Genomic DNA, 24347 nt, shown 5'->3' on the forward strand with positions numbered 1-24347 from the left:
TTGTGCTAAAAAATACATTGCAATAGCCAATGCATCGTAGAAAGTTTTTGGAAGTATGTTTAACAACCAATATGAGATGAAGGAACATGACCGCAATGCAGGACAATTCTTTTCTGTGAAACTACTCCCTCCTTTGAAAACACAAACACACACACACACTTGCATACCAATAACCATGATTTATGGCAACCATGGTGGGTGTCTTGTGCTAAGTGCCGCAGACATTCTGAAGAAGAAAATTCTCTTTTCTTTGTTAGGTAAATACAGACAAAATTTAAAAAGGAACACTACTGAAAGATTCGTTCATTGCTTCTTGGCTTGCTGTGGTTACTAGTCTGGAACTTTTAGGGATTGTGGACTTCTGAAAAATTCTGTGCGATTATGAAATGTTTTGACACTTCTGTTTTTACAGCATGCCCTCAAACAAATACTTGAATTAATTGCTATGATGTGGGCATTCTCCGGTGAAAAATACAGGTAAGTATTATGCAGATATAGCCACACAATTAAAATGTTTACAACCAGCTTGCAAGTTCAGTGTAATAATTTAATAAAATGAGAAAAATGTGAAGGGTAGCTCCCTAGCTACCTTTAATGTTAATAATGCACATGTTTTCAACATACATGTGGTAAAGTTCTTTATGAATACCAGTAACATATTTTGCCTCTTCTTCAAAGTATTTTTTGTCTAAAAGAGAAGTAATGGCATTTTGCACTACAAAACAGACATACCACTTGTCTTGGGATGTTCGTATCGTACTTCAGAGTAAAATTCTTCTTGGTCAGTGCAATTCTAGGACGAATACATCATAGAGTTATACAAAGTCAAAATTTTTTTTTCATTATTACAGCAAAATTACATATAGTGATAAAAAAGATGAAACATTCATGCACATTTCAGCTAAAATCTCAAGCACAGTTTGGAGTCGCAAAGAATTGTGACAACATGGACTATTCCATTTGGAATACAGAATATGGGGAAGCACACGCTGTAAGATGCTAAATGAAGTGCATTATACAACTCAAACTCCAAAAACATAACTTGTAAAATAGCAATACTGTTGTTGTCTTTCGGCTTCTCCCAGTTAGGGGCCACCACAGCGGAACTCTGGTCCACTAATGATTGGCAGTAGATTTTCATGAACGCCAAGGTGCCAGCTCGACATTCAACCTTCAACGAAGGCATGCCCATTTACGCAAGTCTTTCGAATGCCCACCCAACCGCGGGGAGCATGCAGTAAAATGCACACTTGGTTTTAATGTACCCATTTACTTCTGTACGTTTTTTATTCTGTCATATGGGACACTTTGAATAAAATCTTTTTCGGTTCCATATCTGATGTACTGTTCTGCGTTTATTATTCCCTCTTAATTACGGTTTTATACAATAATCATAATATAAAGGTATAATACTGCACAGCAGAGAATACCTCCCCTGACAGAATGCCTACAGCCCAGTCATTAAAGCACAGACCTCAGCATCTATCCACTTTATCTATTTACATGATGGCATGGGTGTCAGAACCTGTCCTAGCAACCAACCTGGCAAGGCATTGGAACTTATTGTGGACAGTGCACTAGTCTATCACAGAATGCATTCACACACTCACACACACACACACACACACACACACACACACACACACACACACACACACACACACACACACACACACACACACACACACACACACACACACACACACACACACACACACACACACACACACACACACCTATATGTACTTTGGAGAATACCAATTTATCTGCTGGAGTTCTTTGAGGGGTAACAGGAAACAAATACAAAAGCTGGGATGATATGCATATTCCACATGGAAGTCACCAAAGCAGAGAATTGAAACCGATAGATTTTCTGCATATATTTCATCCCCACTGCCTGCCAACCATTAGTTGTCCCACAATCGATCATCTCAAGCATTCTCTTTAGACTGAGCACTGATTGCATAAGGCCATCATCCAGGCAGCTATCCAGGTTATACATTTAATGGCCTAAGTCACCATCTCCAGTAGCTAAAGTGCATGCTCATTTATGCAAAGGTCTGCTGCCATAATGTGCGCTCCTGTATTTGTCCCCAGAGAAGCTAATACATACTCAGCTTGGCACAGCCAAGCATATGCCCCTAGTCTGCATACTGTACATTTGCTTCAAAGCAGACACCAGCACTCTCCCCAAAATGGGAAAATCGGCAATGCCAACTCATTTCCATCCTCCGCATATTGGCTACTCTAGTGTCCAGGCCTCTAATCAAACTCAGGTAGTCTGAGTCATAGTCATTGCTTCATCTTTCACCAAAATGGAGCCAACGTATATTTGTAACCTAAGCATGTATTACTTCATGCATGTTTCAGTTTTAATGAGAGGCAGTACAAATCTGCAAATGAAATGACCTATGCAAATGGATGAATGTCTAGTTTCCATAATATTAAGGCAGCAGGTACAAAAAATAAAAAATGGACACAAACTTCCATTGATGGACAATTATAATGGTATTAAGTGAAAATGGGCAATTTATATTATAACCAATGTTGGAAGAAAATCTACGTACGAAAAATACTGTAATTTGATTCCTTCTAATTTATTAACTGGAGATAATACTTACCCTTTTTCAGAACAAAACTGATATAACTTCTTACATGTTGCTTGTAGTAGCCTCAGGCCTCCCAAATACCTGTAGATTTCAGAAATATTATATTTTTGACCCAGATATACATGCTTGCCTGTATACAATGCTGTTAGAAGAGCATGTGAAGCATTTTGCACAGATGTAAAGCAGCACAGGGCAAGGGAAGATTAATAAATCACATCACCAAAGAAAGAAGGGACAATGTAATGATCCAACTTTAGGATATACAAAAAGTTAACAGACCTCAACCATGTCAGTAAACAAGGTCATCTATCTAGTATGCAACACAGTTTCTCTTTTCTATGGTCAGTGATTTTTTTCAATCCAAAATACTAGAGAGTCACATATATGACATCTGAGTATTGGGAAAGCACGGAATTTTCATAGAATTTCACAATTTAGGCTACAATACTCATTCACCACAACCTACAATTTCTTCTCATATCTTCTTCATACAATTTGCTTTATTTTTATATAACATTATAGCATACATACAGAGAACTGAAAATCATAAAGTCAGAGTAATGAAAGGAAATTACACTTTAAAGTCATGGGTATAATTCCTGGCTTTCATCTCATGCATATGTTAAGAACTTTAAATTACTGTTCATCCCTATGGTTACTGATTTTTACCAATCTCATTCATACTGGCAAATGTAACTTACAGGTAGTCTATACACAGATCAGTCAAAGCATTTGATTTGGTTGAGCACAAACTGCTGATTTACTATCACTCTGGCTCTATGGTAGGACTACTGTCCTGTTTCACCAACTAGTAGCAGGTTCTTCAACTTGACAATGTAATCTTGGCACTAATGCCCAGACCAGGAGGAGTCACTTTGATATCTGAGTCAGGACGACTCCTTTTTTTTAAATCTGTTAACTCTCTTTATGATCATCAAACTACCATTCACACTGATGATCTGGTTATGACAGCATCTCAAGCTCACAAAATCATTATGCAGAGAGTCAAACCAGACATTGGTACCTCTAGTCGCTGGTTTGCACCTAGAAAACGGATTCTAATAACCAAGAATATAAAACCAATGTTCCTTTTAATACAGCAGACAAACAAACAGTATCCAAACTAATGGAATACTGCAGACTCTTTTAGCCATGCAAACTGAGAGTGCCAAGATGGTCTAATACATTAGAATTTAGCTAGATTAAAATCTCAGTATAACAAAATAAATGTTCAATGTTTCTGAGACCTGTGGCTCACTCTCCCACAGGAAAAAGGTATAATGACAACACACTTTAAATGTGATCTACCTTTACTTTATTTTACTTGTTCTGGTAACATGAACCCCACAACATTCTTTAAAGCAGAGTCTTTCAAGTTATGATTATAGCCATAAGAAAGTAACATCATTGCAAGAGACTACTTAGAGCGAGTCATTACCAGTAACACAAGTGCCTAATTAAGTATGCTGTACCTTTTATTTACAAATTTCAGGTCCTTAATCAGTGGCCACTATTAGTCCAGTCGGTGCACATGTATTTTATACAGTAAATTCAACTATCACATTGCTGTTATAATAGGAGGTACACAAAGCTTTGAGTTGTGATTTGCTTTTGTTTTGTCCTGAATGAACAAAAACATTAACCATGAAGTAGTACTCTGCATGTTTTACTTACGTAAATTAATGTTCAGTTGCAGTTAAGACACGTTAACAAAGCTGTGCAGGTCTACTTCTTAAGAGGTCATTTACAAATTTTACCAGTGAACAAACATCATAGTTAAAGTTCACTCCCACTGGAATTTATCATTACACTGATTACGCAGCAACTAGTTATGCTGCCTTCATTTACGGGGTGGCTAGTGCGCTCATTAACCCCACTCAGCAACATCTTGTTGCAGTGGTACACAAGGCAAGTGAGGATTAAGGAGTCAGTCGTCCCCAGTGTACAACGCATTACTGAAATCAGTGTTACTAAATGCTAACATGACAATGTGCTGTGCTTACGCTTAAGTAATAGTCCTAAAACAAATGTATGTAAGCCATTCATACACACCTAATAAAGATCACTTGTGCTGCCCAGTGATGAATAAGAAATGCAGTTCAACATTCCTTATGTTCTGCAATTAATAGCACTATGTTCTACAGTTAATGGTACTATGTTCTGCAGTTAACTGCAGTTAATGATATTATGTTCTGCAGTTAATGGTACCACATTCTGCAGTTAATGGTACTATATTCTGCAGTTAATGGTACTACGTTCTGCAGTTAATGGTACTATGTTCTGCAGTTAATGGTACTATGTTCTGCAGTTAATGGTACTACGTTCTGCAGTTAATGGTACTACATTCTGAAGTTAATGGTACTATATTCTGCAATTAATGACATCATGTTCTGAAGTTAATGGTATTATGTTCTGCAGTTAACTGCAGTTAATGGTATTATGTTCTACAGTTAATGGTACTTTATTCTGCAGTTAATGGCATTATGTTCTGCAGTTAATGGTACTATATTCTGCAGTTAATGGTACTATATTCTGCAGTTAATGGTATTATGTTCTGCAGTTAATGGTATTATGTTCTGCAGTTAACAGTACTATGTTCTGCAGTTAATGGTATTATGTTCTGCAGTTAATGGTACTACATTCTGCAGTTAATGGTACTACAATCTGCAGTTAATGGTGCTATGTTCTGCAGTTAATGGTGCTATGTTCTGCAGTTAATGGTACTACATTCTGCAGTTAATGGTACTATATTCTGCAGTTAATGGTGCTATGTTCTGCAGTTAATGGCATTGTGTTCTACAGTTAATGGTATTATGTTCTGCAGTTAATGGTATGTTTTGCAGTTAATGGTACTATGTTCTGCAGTTAACGGTATTATGTCCTGCAGTTAATGGTATTATGTTCTGCAGTTAATGGTACTATGTTCTGCAGTTAATGGTACTACATTCTGCATTAATGGCACTATATTCTGCAGTTAATGGTACTACATTCTGCAGTTAATAGTACTATATTCTCCAGTTAATGGCACTATTCTCATCAATTAATGACATTATGTTCTACAGTTAATGGTACTATGTTCTGCAGTTAATGGTACTATATTCTGCAGTTAATGGTATTATGCTCTGCAGTTACTGGTATGTTCCGCAGTTAACTGCAGTTAATGGTACTATATTCTGCAGTTAATGGTATTATGTTCTGCAGTTAATGGTACTATATTCTGCAGTTAATGGTAGTATATTCTGCAGTTAATGGCATTATGATCTACAGTTAATGGCATTATGTCCTGCAGTTAATGGTATGTTTTGCAGTTAATGGTACTATGTTCTGCAGTTAATGGTATTATGTTCTGCAGTTAATGGTAATATGTTCTGAAGTTAATGGTACTATGTTCTGCAATTAATGGTATTATGTTCTACAGTTAATGGTACTATGTCCTGCAGTTAACTCATAAAATAGAAAAAAACCCCAACGAAAGGGGTAAAACAAGAAATACCAATTGCACACTACCGGACCACTGCACAAATGAGACCAAAATACGTGAGTGAAAACTTTTATTCACAGACTAAGCACTTTCACCATAAAAACTGGCTTCTTCAGAGTCAAAACTAACAAATGCTAACAACAATTAAATAGTGCAATGCATTAACCAATAAAACATTAATTCAATTAACTAAAAACCAATGAGTCCATTAACCCTAAAATTACCATGTTTTTTGATTCAATATGAACCACAATAGTATTTTACATACACAAATCAACACAAAACAAAACATACACATATTACACATAAAGATATATATATATATAACCAATCATCATTCCTTAAAAATCCATTTAAATAACATAAGATTTTTGTTTTAATACTGGCTTAAGGGAAATGTAATCATTTAACCCTGGTTGCTTCGTTGCATTAAGCCTCAGTTGCCATTCGGTTTCAAGGAGAGCAACCTTGTTACCGACATCACCTCCTTGATCTGTAAACACTCGATCAATAATAAAAAATACAAATTTCTTAAAGTTAGAGCATTTAACAGAGTGCAAAAACAAGGCATTGTGGGCATCTTTGTTAGTAATGGATCTTTTGTGTTCCATTATCCTATCCCTCAATCTACGGGTAGTCATGCCCACATAAAATGCATCACAGGAAATACAGGAAGCCACATACACTAAATTCCTGCTATTACAGTTACATGGACCGGGACAAGCCAGAGTACGCCCAAATCCTGACACACATAAATAGGCCCCTTCCGCAATAAACCTGCATGCACTACATGCCCCACATTTACCCATCCAAGACTTGGATAGTCTGATATCCTTTTCTAACATACTTTTTTAAATTAATTCCCTTAGCAAACACTATCTTTGGTTCCTTCCCCACTATAGCTTTAATTTCTGACCTCAAACAATCATTCCATGCATGTTTCACTACAGCACACATTTCCGAAGCCTTTTCACTAAATTTCAACACAAAAATTCCTATTAAGAATATTACAAATAATGTGACTGGTTTGGACAATGTTGGTATTGTTGTAAATGAGAGTGATATTAATGAATTGGACGCTGATACTGTTGATGGTTTTAGGCGAACCGTCTGACCTCGGAGGTCGGAGCGGTTGTTGAACAGGGATCAGAAAGTATTACAAGTATCTACCAGGGGTATGAGGAGGAAAAGGGGGGGGGAATTGGAGAAACAATCGCAAATATTAAACAGTTTTCTGAATTATGGAACATCAAGTGTATTTTATGATGGTTTATCCAATGAGTCCATTTCAAATTGTGTCAGTGTTTTTTGCTCAAAAGATGAAGCATTGTTAAATTTTACTAATGAGGGGTTGGATGAAATTATTAGCGACCCGTTGTGGGATGCTTCTTTCATTCCTTTATTGAAAACTAATAATTTATCTAACAAATTTGTTCCTGTGGTAGCTGACACTTCTCTTTATACAGGTAGTAATACTACATTGCATGAACTGGTTGTTGATAAAGAAATGTCCTCTGTTTGTTTTAATGACAAAGAGGAACCTATGTTAAGTGTTAATAATAGTATGATGGAATCAAACCTTAATTCTGAAATGAGCCTGGTTGAATGTAATTCAGCCATGAAATGTTTTGTTATGACAAAATATGGGTTCACAATTTACAATTATTCTGATTTTGATTTGGTGGATAGTTATTTTGACCTATTTAGTAAAGGGATTAAGTATGTTCCAAACTACAAGCTGGATATAGCACAAATATTGGTTAATTTTAAGCTTTTTTTGAGAAGACTCAACCTCCAGGTTTATTTTCAAAGGAAAGACTTGGTGAATAATGATAGAAACAATGTGGTAGAGGTTCCTTTCAAAAGGCCAAGCACATTCATTCCACCATATAATGCTGAATTTATAATGTTTGAAAAATTAGTGGAATATCAATTCAGACGAATTTGTGCTGAAAAATATTGTTGGCATGACAATTTAACTGAAGGAGAAAGGATGGCCTTAAAAGAGCTTGGGGGTTCTGGAAATGTTAGGTGTATGAAACCAGACAAGGGTGGAGGTATGGTGTTGATGTGTAAGATTGATTACTTGGCTGCGATGATGGAACTCTTGGAGGATGAGGCAGTGTATCGTAGGGTGTCATTGAATGAAGTCAACAGGGCATATCAAAAGACTGATTTATTTTTATTAGATGCATTGTTTCAGGGTGTCATCAGTGAAATAGAGTTTGACTATCTCCAGGTGAAACACCCTGTTATGCCTAGCATTTTTGGAATCCCAAAGGTACACAAGGGGATTGACAATTTGGCATTCAGGCCAATTGTTTCAGCAAGAGGCTCAAAGACTGAACCCCTTGCAGCCTTTGTTGATGTGTTGTCTAAACCAGCCTTACAGGGGGTCTCACATATTTTAAGAGACTCCTGGCACTGTTTAGAAAGGCTGAGGGAAGTGAGAAGTAATTGTGATGCCTTTAGTTTTTTGACCATTGACGTGGTCAATCTTTTTTCAGTAATTCCACATGAAGAGGGTCTTGAAATGTTTCATGACAGTTTGAATACCAGCGATATGGTTGACAAAGATAGATTAAATCTTTTGAATGATCTAATGGAAATTGTTCTTCATAATAATTTTATGAAGTTTGAAGGAGAATTATTCCAACAATGTTCTGGTGTGGCGATGGGTGCGAAGTGCGCCCCAGTTTTTGCCAATCTTGTCTTGTTGGCCTGGGAGAGGGCGTTTGTTTTTCCATCAACATTTTATTCCAAAATTATTTTATACAGTAGGTTCCTGGATGACTTATTATTACTCTGGGAAGGTGATGAGAGTGAAGCTAGTGAATTTGTGGATTATTTAAATGCAACTACTGGGTTTTTAAAATTTACGTATGTGTGGAACAAAGAAAGTATTAACTTCCTGGACATTACTATAGCCAAGAGTGGGGGTGAGTTAACCAGTACTATTTTTAGAAAAGAAAATTAGTCTAACTCATTACTTCACTTCAATAGTTGTCACCCCTATCATCAGAGAAAAGGGGTGGCAAAAGGTCAGATGGTACGAACCTCGAGGCTTGTTAGTGATGAAGTAGTGTTTAAGCAGGAAATTTACAAATTAATAGGCATGCTTCTTGACCGGGGGTATCCCTTGAAGCTTTTATTAAATGTGAAGAAAGAAGTATACAAGAAGAGGCGGACTACATATATTCCTATTTTGAAAAATAGAGTGTCTGGGGATAGCACAAGTTTAGTTATTGAGGGTGAATCCAGAGTTAACAAAGAGGATATGCAGTGTGGGCCAGTTTTTGTGTTGAAATTTAGTGAAAAGGCTTCGGAAATGTGTGCTGTAGTGAGACATGCATGGAATGATTGTTTGAGGTCAGAAATTAAAGCTATTGTGGGGAAGGAACCAAAGATAGTGTTTGCTAAGGGAATTAATTTAAAAAGTATGTTAGAAAAGGCTATCAGACTATCCAAGTCTTGGATGGGTAAATGTGGGGCATGTAGTGCATGCAGGTTTATTGTGTGTCAGGATTTGGGCGTACTCTGGCTTGTCCAGGTCCATGTAACTGTAATAGCAGGAATTTAGTGTATGTGGCTTCTTGTATTTCCTGTGATGCATTTTATGTGGGCATGACTACCCGTAGATTGAGGGATAGGATAATGGAACACAAAAGATCCATTACAAATAAAGATGCCCACAATGCCTTGTTTTTGCACTCTGTTAAATGTTCTAACTTTAAGAAATTTGTATTTTTTATTATTGATCGAGTGTTTACAGATCAAGGAGGTGATGTCGGTAACAAGGTTGCTCTCCTTGAAACCGAATGGCAACTGAGGCTTAATGCAACGAGGCAACCAGGGTTAAATGATTACATTTCCCTTAAGCCAGTATTAAAACAAAAATCTTATGTTATTTAAATGGATTTTTAAGGAATGATGATTGGTTATATATATATATCTTTATGTGTAATATGTGTATGTTTTGTTTTGTGTTGATTTGTGTATGTAAAATACTATTGTGGTTCATATTGAATCATAAAACATGGTAATTTTAGGGTTAATGGACTCACTGGTTTTTAGTTAATTGAATTAATGTTTTATTGGTTAATGCATTGCACTATTTAATTGTTGTTAGCATTTGTTAGTTTTGACTCTGAAGAAGCCATTTTTTATGGTGAAAGCGCTTAGTCTGTGAATAAAAGTTTTCACTCACGTATTTTGGTCTCATTTGTGCAGTGGTCCGGTAGTGTGCAATTGGTATGTCCTGCAGTTAATGGTATTATGTTCTGTAGTTAATGGTATTATGTTTTGCAGTTAATGGTACTATGTTCTGCAATTAATGGTATTATGTTCTACAGTTAATGGTACTATGTTCTGCAGTTAATGGCATTATGTTCTACAGTTAATGGTATGTTCTGCATTTAATGGTATTATTTTGTCAACTCTGCCGTCAAATAAACTGTATATCGTTAATCAGAATTCTCGGCTCTTAGAAGTTGATCCTGATGACTGGGACCAGTTATACACACATTTCAAAAATGCAACCAATTCTACAAACTTCAGAGTTAAACTTCCAGCACACTTGAGCTCTGATGCAAAGAACAGAAACCATGGGCCCCGCTACACTATTATCTTATCCGTTTCTCATGTCTATTGCTATACCAGCTGTATCTAAAGTAAGAAGGCACTGTCTTATGTTCACATCCACTTATCTTCACTGTCTCTCAACAGATTAAGCTTTCTTTCTAAACACTATTTAGATAAAAACACTTGGCATTCTGTACTGCAGTTTTTCCGTATTTGTTGAACTGTCTGTCAATCAAGAATTTTACGATTATATGGCTACTAATTTTTATTTCTTTGATACTTTTCTTAAAAGTTGATATTAGCATTCAGAACAGCATGGGATAAGAGGATTGCCAACTGCAATACTACACACACACACACACACACACACACACATATATATATATATATATATATATATATATATATATGTTGAAACATGTGTTAAATATTGCAATTACCTATTTCAGTACTTTCATAGTGAGTAAATTCTTAGCTGTAATTCTGCTTGATTCAGTGTACTCCCTAATCTCATAGCTACCTCTGACACACACAGTATCTAAAATGGGTCCAGTTGTGCAGTACCCTAACCTAGTTATCAAACATTAATGAAATAAATACATAAGTATCCCCTAGCATATGTGAATTTAATTCTTATGACCTCTACCTACAATCTACAAAACTCTGAACAAGTAAGTTAAGCAGCTGAGAGCTCTCAGGTCACCCCTAAAATGATTGTGTATGGTCTACTGGAACCTCCTCAGATAATAAACACAAAACAATGATGACTAAGCTAGAGTGTTTTCAGGATTTTATGTGTTTTACTGGAACACATCTAACGGGGGTGGGACTGGTTGTGGTCTGCTTCTTATCACCTGAAATTTCTCCAAAGCTACCTTGACTTAAAGACTCTACACCTACTGGGTCAGGGACTTCCCAAAGCAGGAGAGGCCAACACCTACCTAAAGTCAGAGCTCAGATATGATTTTTGAAAATGGGAAGGGATTTACACACTGGTCAAGTGGAAATGTGCTTTCATAGATCCCTTTCAAATGATGTAGACAAGGCCTGAAATAAAGTGAGTATAGACTTTTGTGCAAGTGGCACTATGAGCTGATGACAAGGTACTTCATGTGTTATGGAGTTTGATTCTCTCAGCCTCCATTTGCTCCTTTGTGACCTTGAGCATGTTATTTAACCAGACAGTGCTTTGGGGCAATTTGAAATGTGGTCTATTTTCTTCAATGGTATCCTGGACTGCATGTCTAGTAACTAACTATGAACTAAATTTCCAGCTTGTAACTGACACTGTTGCCTACTCTTCTGAATTTTACATTGAGGCATCCATTCCAATTTAGTAGTAACATTACAACTACAATGAACAGACTGACATCCAGTGTCACTTCCTTCACAGAGCAGGGGGTGCACATGTCCCAGATCCTGAATGTTTATGTTTCCTGGTGCATCTTGCACACTTTGAAATACACTTGTTCATTAATATCAGAAAATGGTGACAAACCCTGCACTACATATGAACTCCAGGAAAAAAATGGCTTCAGTGATTGGATGAAAGCAGTCAAGCATCACAAACATCAGCATAAGAAAAACATAAATAACTGAAGACAGTACCACTGCATTCCTATGACTCAAATTTATTTTAAGGAAATACCACTTTAAAAAAGACTGTGGTGGGGTCCTAGATCACACTGTCAAAGGCAGTGGTGCAGTACATGTCTGCAGAGGACAGTTAAGGATTGCTTGGGTATTCTTAGTATAGGAAGAACAGCTGTCTGGGGCAGATGTGCCAAACCTCAAAACTTTTTCCATCATTATCCACCCCCCCCCCATGTGTATCATATGACATGTACAAGATTTTAAATGACATCTCAGGCTGAGTTGTGCAAGACAACAGCATAATGATTAGTGCTGCCGGAGTAAAAATAAGCAAGGATTACTGACCCTTCCTTCCCACTGATACAGTACAAGTCCTGCAGACTTCCAAATTCTGTAGGATCACAGAGCGGATGTGGAAGCAGCACCTACAAATGGAAAACAGTTAATCAACACAGAGTTTGCTGCACGTTAATGCATTAGTTACTACAGCTACACATGAGGCAGACGCATTTACTCCAGGTGGATTACACAGGCATTCTGAGAAAGTTACTCAGTTCAATAGCAGCAGTATTTTTATGGAAGTTTTCAAGCTTGATTCAGTATCAGACCTTCTATAGCATAAACATGATGGCTGAGACTGCAGAAAATCACAAACCCTGAGTGTTCCACATTTGAAACAAACTGTGTTTGTGATAGATCCTGGCAACTTGGAGTCTCAAGCCTCTGTGTATGAAGTATACCATGTTTTGCCATTCGAGTTCTATGGACGTTTTTGTGGTGATCTACACCCCACATTTAATTTAACTCTCTTTCAAAAAGATCAAATTTAAAACATACGTAATCTTTTAAAATTAGACAATGATGTGCAGGATAAGTGGGGTCAAGGAACATGCTGTGAACATATGTCAAGTGGAGGGTATTCTCAGATTACTAGGACAGGCAGAAAAAAGGACAAACCAGGGCATGATTCTAGGCAAGTTAAAGTGCCTTTGTAAATAGGTCTTGTCTATGACTGAGCTACTGTACTGGAGTAGGGCTACTACACAGTATATCCATATACTAAGTCCCTGAGCTAGACACAAACGCGTTAAGATGCTGCATATAGCTTCTTGGTAAGACAGACTACACCTTAAATAATTGCCTTATATTGCTGAGTTGTGCCACACACAGGAGTACCCAGAATGCATTAGTATACTAGGCATTCCTGTGTGCCATTCATAAACGTGGGAACAGAACTGTATACCACTGGGGGCTACAGTGATGCATGTCTATGAATGGCAGCAGTTATTGATGGGATATTGAACACAGCCTAGATGATGCAATTATATATCTGCATACTATGTTCATGAATACCAGGTCCCATCTTTCTTTTAAAATAAAGTATACTACTTTTCAAAACAGAAGAGAACTGTCAATATTCCTAGGTATGAAGTGTTGACTCAATGGTAGTGACAAAGCCAAATACCCTGGGAAATATCCTAGTATCACAAAGTTCTGCAATACAAGAGGCAGAAGCCCAGGACCTGCAAATGAATTACTTACCACTGTGTCCTACACTTGTATGCTATTTTATTTCATTAAATAATTTATGGGATCCTTACTAGCTTTTCACTTTCAGATATGGTGACTTCAGCCCAGAAGTTTTTTATCGTCATAGAAATGGTTTTGCCATGGAAGCCATCAGATGGATTTCCCATGACTCCAATCCTGGAAAAAGTCAAACAGAACATTTGTTAGGCTTGATGTATTCATTACCTTTTGAATTACAGAAATCAGAAACTGACTGGAAAGTGCAATTCTGAATACATTTTTTTTTACACCAGTCTCTACAGTAGCACTATTGGCAGAAATCCAACTCAGGCAAAAGACAGACTCTGACATACGATGTGTCTTACCATACATCAAAGTGTAAATATTAACTTTTTAGTAACACTATGTTATCATGAAATTTTTGAACAAATTAAGATTATGTGTATGCAATACAGGAACCTCATCTTATTTTATTTTGTATTAATGTAAAGAAAAAACACTTGCAGACAGTATACAAAAAAGGCTTCCTGAGTCTGCCTAACCCCTGACCTGACATAATGGAAGTAGGTAATCACTGCAATTATCAGCTGATATGAAAAGACATGATTCACCAAACACACACGTACTCAGAGTACATGGTGAGGGAGATCCACTTTTCTAGTGATCTAGTTACCTCATAGGAGAATATATTAAGTAGGCAGAGAGTGGGGGTCTGTGGGACTCATGATCTATGTATCTTCTGTGCCATTTGCTGAATCCCAATTTGAACAGTTTACTTTATTCAAAAAGGTCTTCAGTTATGTGATCTGTGATACAATGTCAAACTCTGGTAAAGCAGTTTGCTAGATTCTGAAGCTGTCAGAATTGCAACAGAGGGGCACAATCTGCATTAGCAAATAATCTTCAGGGCGGTGGTGGTGCTGCGGTAGCATTGTCGCCTCACAGTAAGACGTTGTCCTGTTCGATTCTCAGCTAGAGTGTCTTCTGTGTGGAGACATGCGTGAATGGGCGTACCTTCGTTGAAGGTTGTGTGTCAGGGCTGGCAACTCGGCACGTAAAAATCTACTGCCAATCATTAGCGGACTGGAGTTCCGCTGTGGCGACCCCTAACCAGGAAAAGCCGAAAGACACAACAACAACTGAAAAAGCACAAGCAGTGGATTAAAATGTGAAAGGGAAGGGATGGAATCATCACAACATAACACTTTTACCTGCATAACTCACTTGCAACACTTCTAGGTGTGTGGCCAGAAACTACAGTTCCACAGCCTTATACCGTTGCCCTTACACCTCACGTTTAAAAAGATATACAGCTATATAAATAATAGGTTCATAGGTTCATAGGTAGATACTAGGCTATCTGCCCGAAGGCATTTATAAGCCTAGCCAGAATGTGTTGGCTTTTGCCGTCCCCTTAGATTAGTTCCTTGTGCCTCTGTCAAGCATAGCCATTGAAGTGATCCCCGGGGTAAACTTTCTGTTTCCCAGCCACTCGTCAAGGTTTCTCTTGAAGAGGGTTAGCGAGGAGCTCTGCCTAATTTAGATTGAAATCTTATCCCAGAGCATGGGAAGTCTCTGGGACAGGAATCTATCCCTCCAGCATGTCCTATTTATTGTTGTGGTGAGGTTTAGATCCCTAGAGCGTGTGGCTCGTGGGGATAAGGTTTTCTTTAGATGGAGCATGTGCATCAATTCTGGGTTGGACATGGCCTTGTATGTCAGGCAGAGATCACCTCTGAGTAGGCGGTATGCAACTGAGTACAACTGGAGTTTCTTCAGTCGAGCTGCATAGGGCATCTGTTTGAAGCCAGTGATCCTCTTGGTGAGGTACTTCTAAACATTTAAGAAGTTGATGCCATATCATCACTCATGACACTAAGAATTATAAAATATGTTTTTTGAGCAGCACTTTTATTTTTAAACCAAGATATTTACAGCATTATGATGTGTGCATGCATGAGTCTGGTTAGTTAAACACACACTGTCTTACTACCACGTCAACATAGTCATTCATAGTTCATAGGGTTCAGAGGCCATCCTAGGCTGGGCACCTTGAGGCCCTTAAGCCCAAGCCTTACCCCACCCTTGTTCTTGGAGAAACTTTGAGAGCTATTGCTTCATACTTTGCCCTTGTGCTCTGTCTGGCAGTGACATGACACTGAGGGTCCTCCTGGTATCTCCCAGATCTCCCATCCATTGGTCAAGATTCCTTGAACAAGAGGCCTTTGTTGCACTGCCTAGGAGTCTTTGGGTTTTGAATCCACAGAATGAGGAGTCTCCTGGTGATGAATCTATCCTCCAGCACGTCCTATTATGCCTGGTCGAGGTTTTGAAGTCTTTTTGAGATTGAGATGAAGCATGTTTTTGAGATGTTGGTTTGACATCACCTATCTGGAATTGATATGGCCTTGTATGTCAGGCATAGGTCATAGCAAGGCAACGCAAGCGTAAGCAAGAATTTCGGAGGAGTTTCTTTGTTTTTGAGACCCTTTATTTTTTTTTTCCCTTTTTTTGGGAACTTTGGTGACTGCTGTTGTGGTCCAGGGGCATTCAAGTGTGCATTGATAGGGCATCATTGGTCTGATTGTGGTGATGTGATGAGTATCTGAGGGGTGATGACTATGACCCTTGACTGAATGATGTGATCTGTATGTGAAGGTGGGCAATGTAGTCTTCAAATATCCTAATGTGTTTCGAAATATGAGTATGTCGAGACCTGCTACCTCCAACCTCCCTTTCCTAATCTTCTGTACTTTGTTCAGGTATTGGGACCTATAGGTAGCTAGGGGTATCCTTATTTTTTCCCGAAGCGAAGTGATATGCATTTCTTGGCATTTAACTTTAGACCATGGCTCTGGCACCAGTTATCCATTTCTGTGAGACCCTTTCCTTCTGAAGGATGTCTGGATGTGTTGTTTTCAACGGCACCCAGTTTGCAGTCATCTGCAAACTTTGTTCAATATAACCCTCCTTTTCAGAAAGCCAAGAGAAACAAGACAGCCTACATGCCCAGAGCCAGGATACCACCACAGGACAGGCTTTGAGCTTGAGAGTCTGACATGCTCTGTCACTTTCTGAGTTCTTCAGTCAACAACCCATCTTGTAACCCATCTTAAAATTACATTTTTTTTGATTTTTTGATGAATTTTTAATGTTATATTGTATCAAAGCCCTATCAAGGGTCCTTCGCCAGGTCTAGGTGTGCTGGACTGCCTTTGCCTTGCCTCAATGGCCTTGGTGACTGTTTCAAAAAGTTTAAATTTAAAAAAAAATTTCTGCCTTTGAAAAAAAAGGATGGATGGATCATCCAAGTCAAGTTCCCTAGTTGTTTTTTTATATGAGATATTATGATCCTCTCCATGGCTTTGCAGATAAGGCTTTCAAGCTAAATGGGCGGGTAATTTCAGGGGTTTAGGTGAGGGCCGCCTTTGTGTTGTGGAGGAGACCACAGTGGCCTGGCGCCCTCCCTGGGTATCCATCCGGAAGTAGACTAAGATTAACAAAGCTGTCTAACTGTGGGTTTAATTTTCCTGAGAGTTCATGGAGCACACAGCCGGGGACACCATCAGGTCTGAGATGATCAGATGTACTCATTTGGCACTCAAAGTGTGCTTGCCCACACCCCTGCAACAAAAACATATGTATCTATAAAATATAATTAAATTTCATTTAAAATTCATGACCAGCAACTTAAGTCCCAAAGGTCTACAGTTCCACACACAACAGCACTATAGTACACATCAGAGGACCCCAGTGAAGTGAAAACCAGACTTTGGAAATGTAATTAGAATTAAGGGCTTCTCCAAAGCTGTTATAAGATTTAGAGACTGAAAGAAGGGATTTATCTGTGGATCTTAGGGTTCTGAGGCTAGAGTATGGCTGGATGAGGTTTTAAAGTGCAGGACAGTTTTCTGGTTTGGAAATATTATGGGCAGTGAATATTTGATGGAAATGAAGAAGACTGGATAGTTCAAATCAGTTGAGCTGGTGGAGTGCTGCACAGTGGTGGGACCTGTGTGGGGAATTTGTGGCATACTTGGCTATTTTATTATAGCATGCCTCCAGCCTAGCTAAGTCAGATTTTCTCAGGTTAGTAAAGATTTGTGAGGTGTATAACAGGGTAGACAAAAGATGGGTTCTAGTGATAGCCAGTCTGGTGGGATTGGTACGGAATTGTTTGGACCTGTAGAGACTGCCAAGCTTGATATGGGTTTTCTTGATAACTTCTGAGATATGTTTGTCAAATTTAAGGTTACTATCAATAGTGACACCTTGTATGAGATGTGGGTTATATATTAGTGACACCTGAAAGTTTTGTATGAGATGTGGGTTATATATTGGTGTTATTAGCTGAGAAGATAGCAAAGGGGCTGCTGGATTTTTGTTAGAGAAAATAATGAGTTTAGTTTTTTTGGGATTCAATACAAGTTGTTGGCTGGAGAGGTAGGATTCTATTTCTGTGAAGGATTTTTGTGTTTTTTCTTGTAACTGGGAGAGTGAGGGAGCAGCACATATTAAAGTTGAATCTTCTGCATATTGAATAGTAGTAGCTAGGTTGGTGGCAGTATGCAGATTGTTGGTAAAGGCTGTAAAGAGCAGTGGGCCTAAGACTGAACCTTGAGGGACCCCTACTAATTCTGGCAGGTGGGAGGATGGGTCATTTTTCCTTTTGACAGCCTGGTGTCTCTCTGTGAGGTAGCTTTGAAACTAAGATAGTGTGGAGTGGGACAGGTTAAGTGAGGCAAGTTCATTTTTATAGTTTTTGGTGTGACACCATGTCAGATGCCTTGGACAAGTCTAAAAAGATAGATGCTACTGGTTAGCTATTGTTTTTTAGGTGATTAATAGTGTCCATGAAACTAAGGAGGGCAGTAGTTGTACTATGGTTAGGCCTGAAACCATTCTGGGAGTTAGTTAAGTTTGTGATTATTTAGGTAGCCCATAAGCTGGGTGTAGACGCATTTTTCTAGGATTTTTGACAGGGGAGATAGAATAGCTGCTGGTCTATTGTTTGTGAATTCGGTTGATATACTACCCTTGTGTAGAGGGATGATATATGAGGTTTACCAAAGTTTGGGAACATAGTGTTCTTTGATTGATCTATTAATTAATATAGAACTAGGATAGGCTATGGAATTAGCAGCTAACTTGAGGTATGAGTTTGGTAGCTGGTCAATAGCAAGGGATGTGGGTTTTAATTTATGGAGTGGTTTTCTTATGGTGGATGTTTGGATGGGTGCCATGAGTGATTTAGGAGGGATAGGATGGAGTTAGTAAAGAAAGAGTTAAACTGGTGCCAAAGAATCTGTGGTATTGGAAGTGGTGGGAGGAGGAGTAGAGGACTGTCTTGGCTGAAGAAGTTTTTTTATACTATTCTAGAATTTTTGAGGATTGTTATGATGGATATTTTGAATTTGAGTAGAGTAGGTTCTTTTATCCTTTTTGATTTGGGTTTTGACTTTGTTTCTTAGGTGATGATAGGGTTTTGTTGATGTGATATAGGGTCCAGGACTTGTTTCTATCTTTGAGTAGTTGTTTCTGTTCATTAGACAGCCATGGAGTATAGTTAGCCTTGATCCAGATTTTTCTATTTGGAGCTAGAGTATTTAGAATTTCAAGGAACTTTGTAGTGAAATATTCTACAGCAGCATCAAGGTTTAGTTGAGATAATGGGGACCAGTCACAGTGTTGTAGTAGAGAGTTAAAGGTGGCTATAGAAAAGTGCTTATTGCTTCTAATGTTTCTATATATTGTACATTTGGGGAGGTTTACTGTGTGCCTGAATAGGAAGGTGGGTAAGTGGTCAATTAAGCTGTCAGGAACACAGCTTGAGTGCCAGACTCGAGAAGGTTTATTAGTTAGGATCCAGGCGAGAACTGTTTTTTTGCCCCTATGTTTGTCTATTCTAGTAGGTGAGTTTATAATCTGTGTGTATCCATATAGGTGGATTGATTTAGAGGGGGTGACAGAGGAGCAGGTGTTCCAGTCAGCATTAAAATCACCCATAATGATAGTCTCCTAGCTGAAACAGGTGGATAACCATGAGAATAGTTCTTTAATGGTGGAGAGGTTATTACCAGGGGGATATAGACCGATATTATTGTTATGTGTTTGGATTAAATTTTATGGCCAAGTAATTTGGGGATTCAGTGACTGTTCGTAGCTGTTGAGGGGAGATCTATGTCTGGCATACTAGAAATCATCTAGGAACCTATGAATACATTTGCATAAAAGACCCACTTTAGCCACTTAGACAGGTGGTAACCACACAGTGACATTACATATAGTTGTGCAAAAGCAGTATATAAAGTCAGATGACAGCATACTTACAGGTACACTTTACAGGAAAGTTTGTATTTATCTTCTGTTGATTTGCCATGGGAGACAAGCCATAAGACAGCGCAAGGTATTAAACTGGGTAAGATACTAGTTCTGTCATTGCTCTGACATTACTACCATGTGAGTATTTTGGAATGGCAACCACAGTTTGAGTGCCATAATGTAGGACTAATGGTTGTCAGAATGGAGATCAGTCACACATCAGGGGTATTACAAACCATTAAAATGAAGACAAAAAGCCTACCCAGCATCATTTCAGTTATTTGTCTACAGATAACCACAGTGGGACTAGACTCAAATGTAAACAGCTGTAATATCAAAACAGCGAGAAAAATGCTTAAGAGCATATTGTAGATACAATGCAGTAACTCACAAAGATGCAACATGTATACTAGGAATTGCACTTGACTAATAGACAGAATTCAGCACAAAATAAAATATGAAAGGAATAGATGAGTGTACCTTCTTATGTTTAAAACCCTGCACCACTGGTGCTTGTACAGAATTAGAAGCAGACCATAAAATCAGGGCACTCAGCTAATATTTAGAAATCAAAACCTTACATCACAAAATGAAAGGAATTGAAGACTGTGTCTGTTAATACTTGAAGCTTGTATCACAAATGCATTTTCATAGAGCTACAAGTCAGTCAGAAAGCCACTGCATATGGCTAGTATTCAGGAAAAAAATAATAAAGCATGAAAAGAGAGGGAGAAAAGACTGCTTCTGCCACTGTTTGAAACTTGCACCATTCAGATGCTTTCTGCAGAGATAGTGGCAGTCATGTCATAAAATCATTGCACTTAGCTTGCATTCGTGAATGAGCAAAAACACTGTTTATTCTTTTCGGTTTGCATTGATCATATGCTTTCCTGCAAGATAACAGCAAGCCAGGTCATTAATATTCTGAAAGGCTACTTGTTAAACTTTTTCCTGAGGATGAAAAGGCACATGCAAAACTAATGAATGACTCGGTGAGAGCAGTTGTGAGTACAGCTGAATTTGAGATGGAATGTGGCTAACACCTTTGGAACTTCCTGTAGTCACCCCTCCCCCAACCTCCCCCCCCCCCCCCCCCCACACACACACACACACACACACACACACAGTCAAAGCTAGGACCTGTCCAGAAAGCCAGACTGAACATGTAAACAAAGACCAGAATCAAAACAAAAAATCCCTGGGACTGTCCCTTTAAGGGATATTTTATTGGTGTTTGCGTAACACTACATTTACAAAGAATAAATGTCTGTGTAGTTTGTTCCCTAACAAAATACATCCAGTCCAGTAAAAACAGCAAGTTGCTCCAGAGCTGTTTATTGTAAAGTTTCTTTTTGTGAAATGGTTGCTGACTGGCTTGAACCGACTGCCTGTCTTGGGTTTTCAAGTCTGCAACTAATCAAAGGAATGAAGGGAGTCTGAAAAATGCATGCTACAGTACAAATTAGTCACAGCTGCTAAGACGAAGCTGGTAAAACAAAAAGGATACAGAACACCTGTACAAAAAGACAAGTTTCATTTTAAAACCACTGTTTGTATGTTGTTGTGTGTGCCCCTCTGTTTAAATGTGTATGGAAGAAGGAGACATCTTATAGTGAAATAAAAATAAAAACTTAAAAAAATTTTGGGAAATTGGGAAATGGTGATAGACGGGCTCAGTAGAATGTGTCAATGAAAATGGCAACCAGGCCAAGGGGTCATCATCCCCCTCCCCCCATGCTGCATGTGAAACAGAGTTCTAGGATAAATACTGTAGTCTCTATAGACTTGCACTGCTGTTACTGTTCAGAAAAAAGAAATGTTGATAAAAGGGAACATATCTGACCTAGAAGAGCCAGTCCAGGGTCTCAGAAAAATATCTACATGCATAAAGTGAGTGTGTCTCAAAATATTGCCTGAAGGGTTCTGCAAAATATTTTAGAAAAAATCTTGCGAAAGAGTGAAATTAGCCAGTACTAATGAGCATAAAATCATGCAAGAGCATATGCACACACATTCACATGCACACACACGCACACAGTAGTTAATTAAAAATATTTTAGTGGAGTGTCATACCATTTTTATGGGGAGAAGACTTATCCATGAATAAAGGGTAAGGACTCTGCTCCAGCAAAGCAGTTATATGAAACGATGACAAATATGCCAGAAAATTCAACAAACTTTAACATTAACCTGCCTTAGAACTCAATGATCACATATGACCCATTGTTCTCAGACACACTGCTCAAATCTATTCAAATCTAAGAATTAGAAAACAGATCATTATTGTGTTAATGACCAACAATGAATGAGACTTTAAACACCAGTAAGATGGACTACAAAATACTGTCCCAAAATGTGCAACCAAGTCCTAGCAGCAGTTGCTAAGAAAAGGAAAAAGACTGAAGAGTCACCACAAAAACAATTTAGACCAAAGGAAATGACTGCATGCAAAGAGAGTAGCTTCTAATTGTTGATGAAGATGAACGTGTTATGAAGTTAGGGGACTGTGTGTGTGTGTGTGTGTGTGTGTGTGTGTGTGTGTGTGTGTGTGTGTGTGTGTCATCCTCAAGAAAGAAAAATAATTCAGCTATTTCCAAATTATTTAATCTCTGAATTACAGGCACCAATTCCCCAAATTAAAAAAATGCACATTCTTACTTTAAGATGTGTACTATCATCCATATCACCAACTGTCTAAGGCTCAACCAAACTTGTCAAGTTAACAAATGAATAAGTAAAAATTCTTCTGGTGACACTGTTGCACAAAACTGTAAGAATTAGAGCAGAATGCTTTATGTCCCTAGTAGCCATCAACAAAACATGAGCTAAACAGGCCTGAGGTACATCACATAGCCAAGGGGACCACAGGGAAGCTAACTAGCTTGTGTCATCTTTCACTGACTTAAATGTTTAGGTGGGCAATCAATGGATGAAAGCAAAGGACACAGAGTGTCTGCAAAGTGATCATTGCAATGGCTTGTTGAGGACAGAGGTAGACTGTACAGTGTTTTAGAGTTGAAAGTTGAAATAAATTACAATGGCCATTCATTTTTCTTTCACTGTTACTACTTATCATACAGGAGCAAAGAAGGTGGCTACAGTTTCACGGGAGGTAGAGAGGCAGGGTATGTATGAATCCACAGGTTATGTGATCTGGGTTTACCAAGAGCACTGTATGTGCCTATGAACAACACAATAAAATTATTGATGCCACTAAGTCTTTTACTTTCTTCATAATCACTTATCAGAAATGTGCACAGAAAGTGGCCATCTTGGATTTTCAGTATAGCAATCCAGCAGTAAGGTATGATTCTTTGCCCATGCCCCCCCCCCCCCCACACACACACACACACATAATAAATACACTTCAAAGCTGCTGACATACTTTATAAGAGTGGTTGAGGTATACGTGAATTATTTTATGAGGGAAAAAAATGAGAAAATCCTCCTAAAAAACAAAACTTCACTTTGTACTCTTAGAAGACATAAGGCTATACTGGCATCTTAGTCAAAATGGAAATTATTATTATTATTTTATTATTTTACATTTGTTGACCAGGATAGTCCGGCTGGATACATGTCCATTTTCAGTGGAGGCCCGGGGAGAAAAGCTCCATACTATATACTACATACATACTACAAAGACTTTATCAGATTTACATATATATATAACTTTTTACAATTTCCATACAGACTGACATTCTTTAAAAGGACATAACATCACTTGGTTCCACAATTTAGTACAGAGCTACTGGATTATTAACCAAATAACTAAGATATAGTCACTTAGAGGCAAGAAGTCCTCAAAAGGCACACAGTTGAGGGGGTGGAAGTTAGTCAGGGGTAAAGCAAGGACATAGCCATCGTGTTTTAAAGAATTGTATAAGATTTTTCTTGAATTGGGGTAATAAGGGCTCAGATGTTATGTCAGCAGGAAGTGAGTTCCATGTTTTGCCAACAGAGTTGGCGAACAGAGCCTCCCCAGTTGAGTTGTTAGATTTGAAAGTGTAAACTAACATTTTGTTGGCAGATCGGAGAGACCTGAGGTTCTGGTAGGGGGTGAAAAGGCTTTGAAGAACAGGAGTGTGTTCGGGCTGATAGAGAGTCTTATGGGCAACAACTAGTTGGTTGACCTTAAGTAGGTTAGGCAGTTCAAGCCACCCAAGTTGATTAAGGTTGAGACAGTGGTGGGTTCTATAGGCTGCACCAGTGGCAAATCTGGCAATGTGATT

General features: G+C 38.3%; 1 protein-coding gene across 1 annotated transcript in view; it reads right to left on the minus strand.

The window, feature by feature from the left end:
* LOC122809496 overlaps positions 1–24347 on the minus strand; it is a 396891-nt gene that overhangs the window by 148784 nt on the left and 223760 nt on the right. The window contains exons 10-13 of the mRNA XM_044081048.1: positions 13866–13971; positions 12610–12689; positions 2622–2690; positions 733–793 (exon numbers count right to left, since the gene is read on the minus strand). Of these exons, the coding sequence (XP_043936983.1) occupies positions 733–793; positions 2622–2690; positions 12610–12689; positions 13866–13971 (316 nt within the window). The remainder of the gene's footprint in view (positions 1–732; positions 794–2621; positions 2691–12609; positions 12690–13865; positions 13972–24347) is intronic.

This window comes from Protopterus annectens, chromosome 8.part0 (assembly GCF_019279795.1).
Source record: "Protopterus annectens isolate FY-2018-M chromosome 8.part0, PAN1.0, whole genome shotgun sequence".
NCBI lineage: Eukaryota > Metazoa > Chordata > Ceratodontiformes > Protopteridae > Protopterus > Protopterus annectens.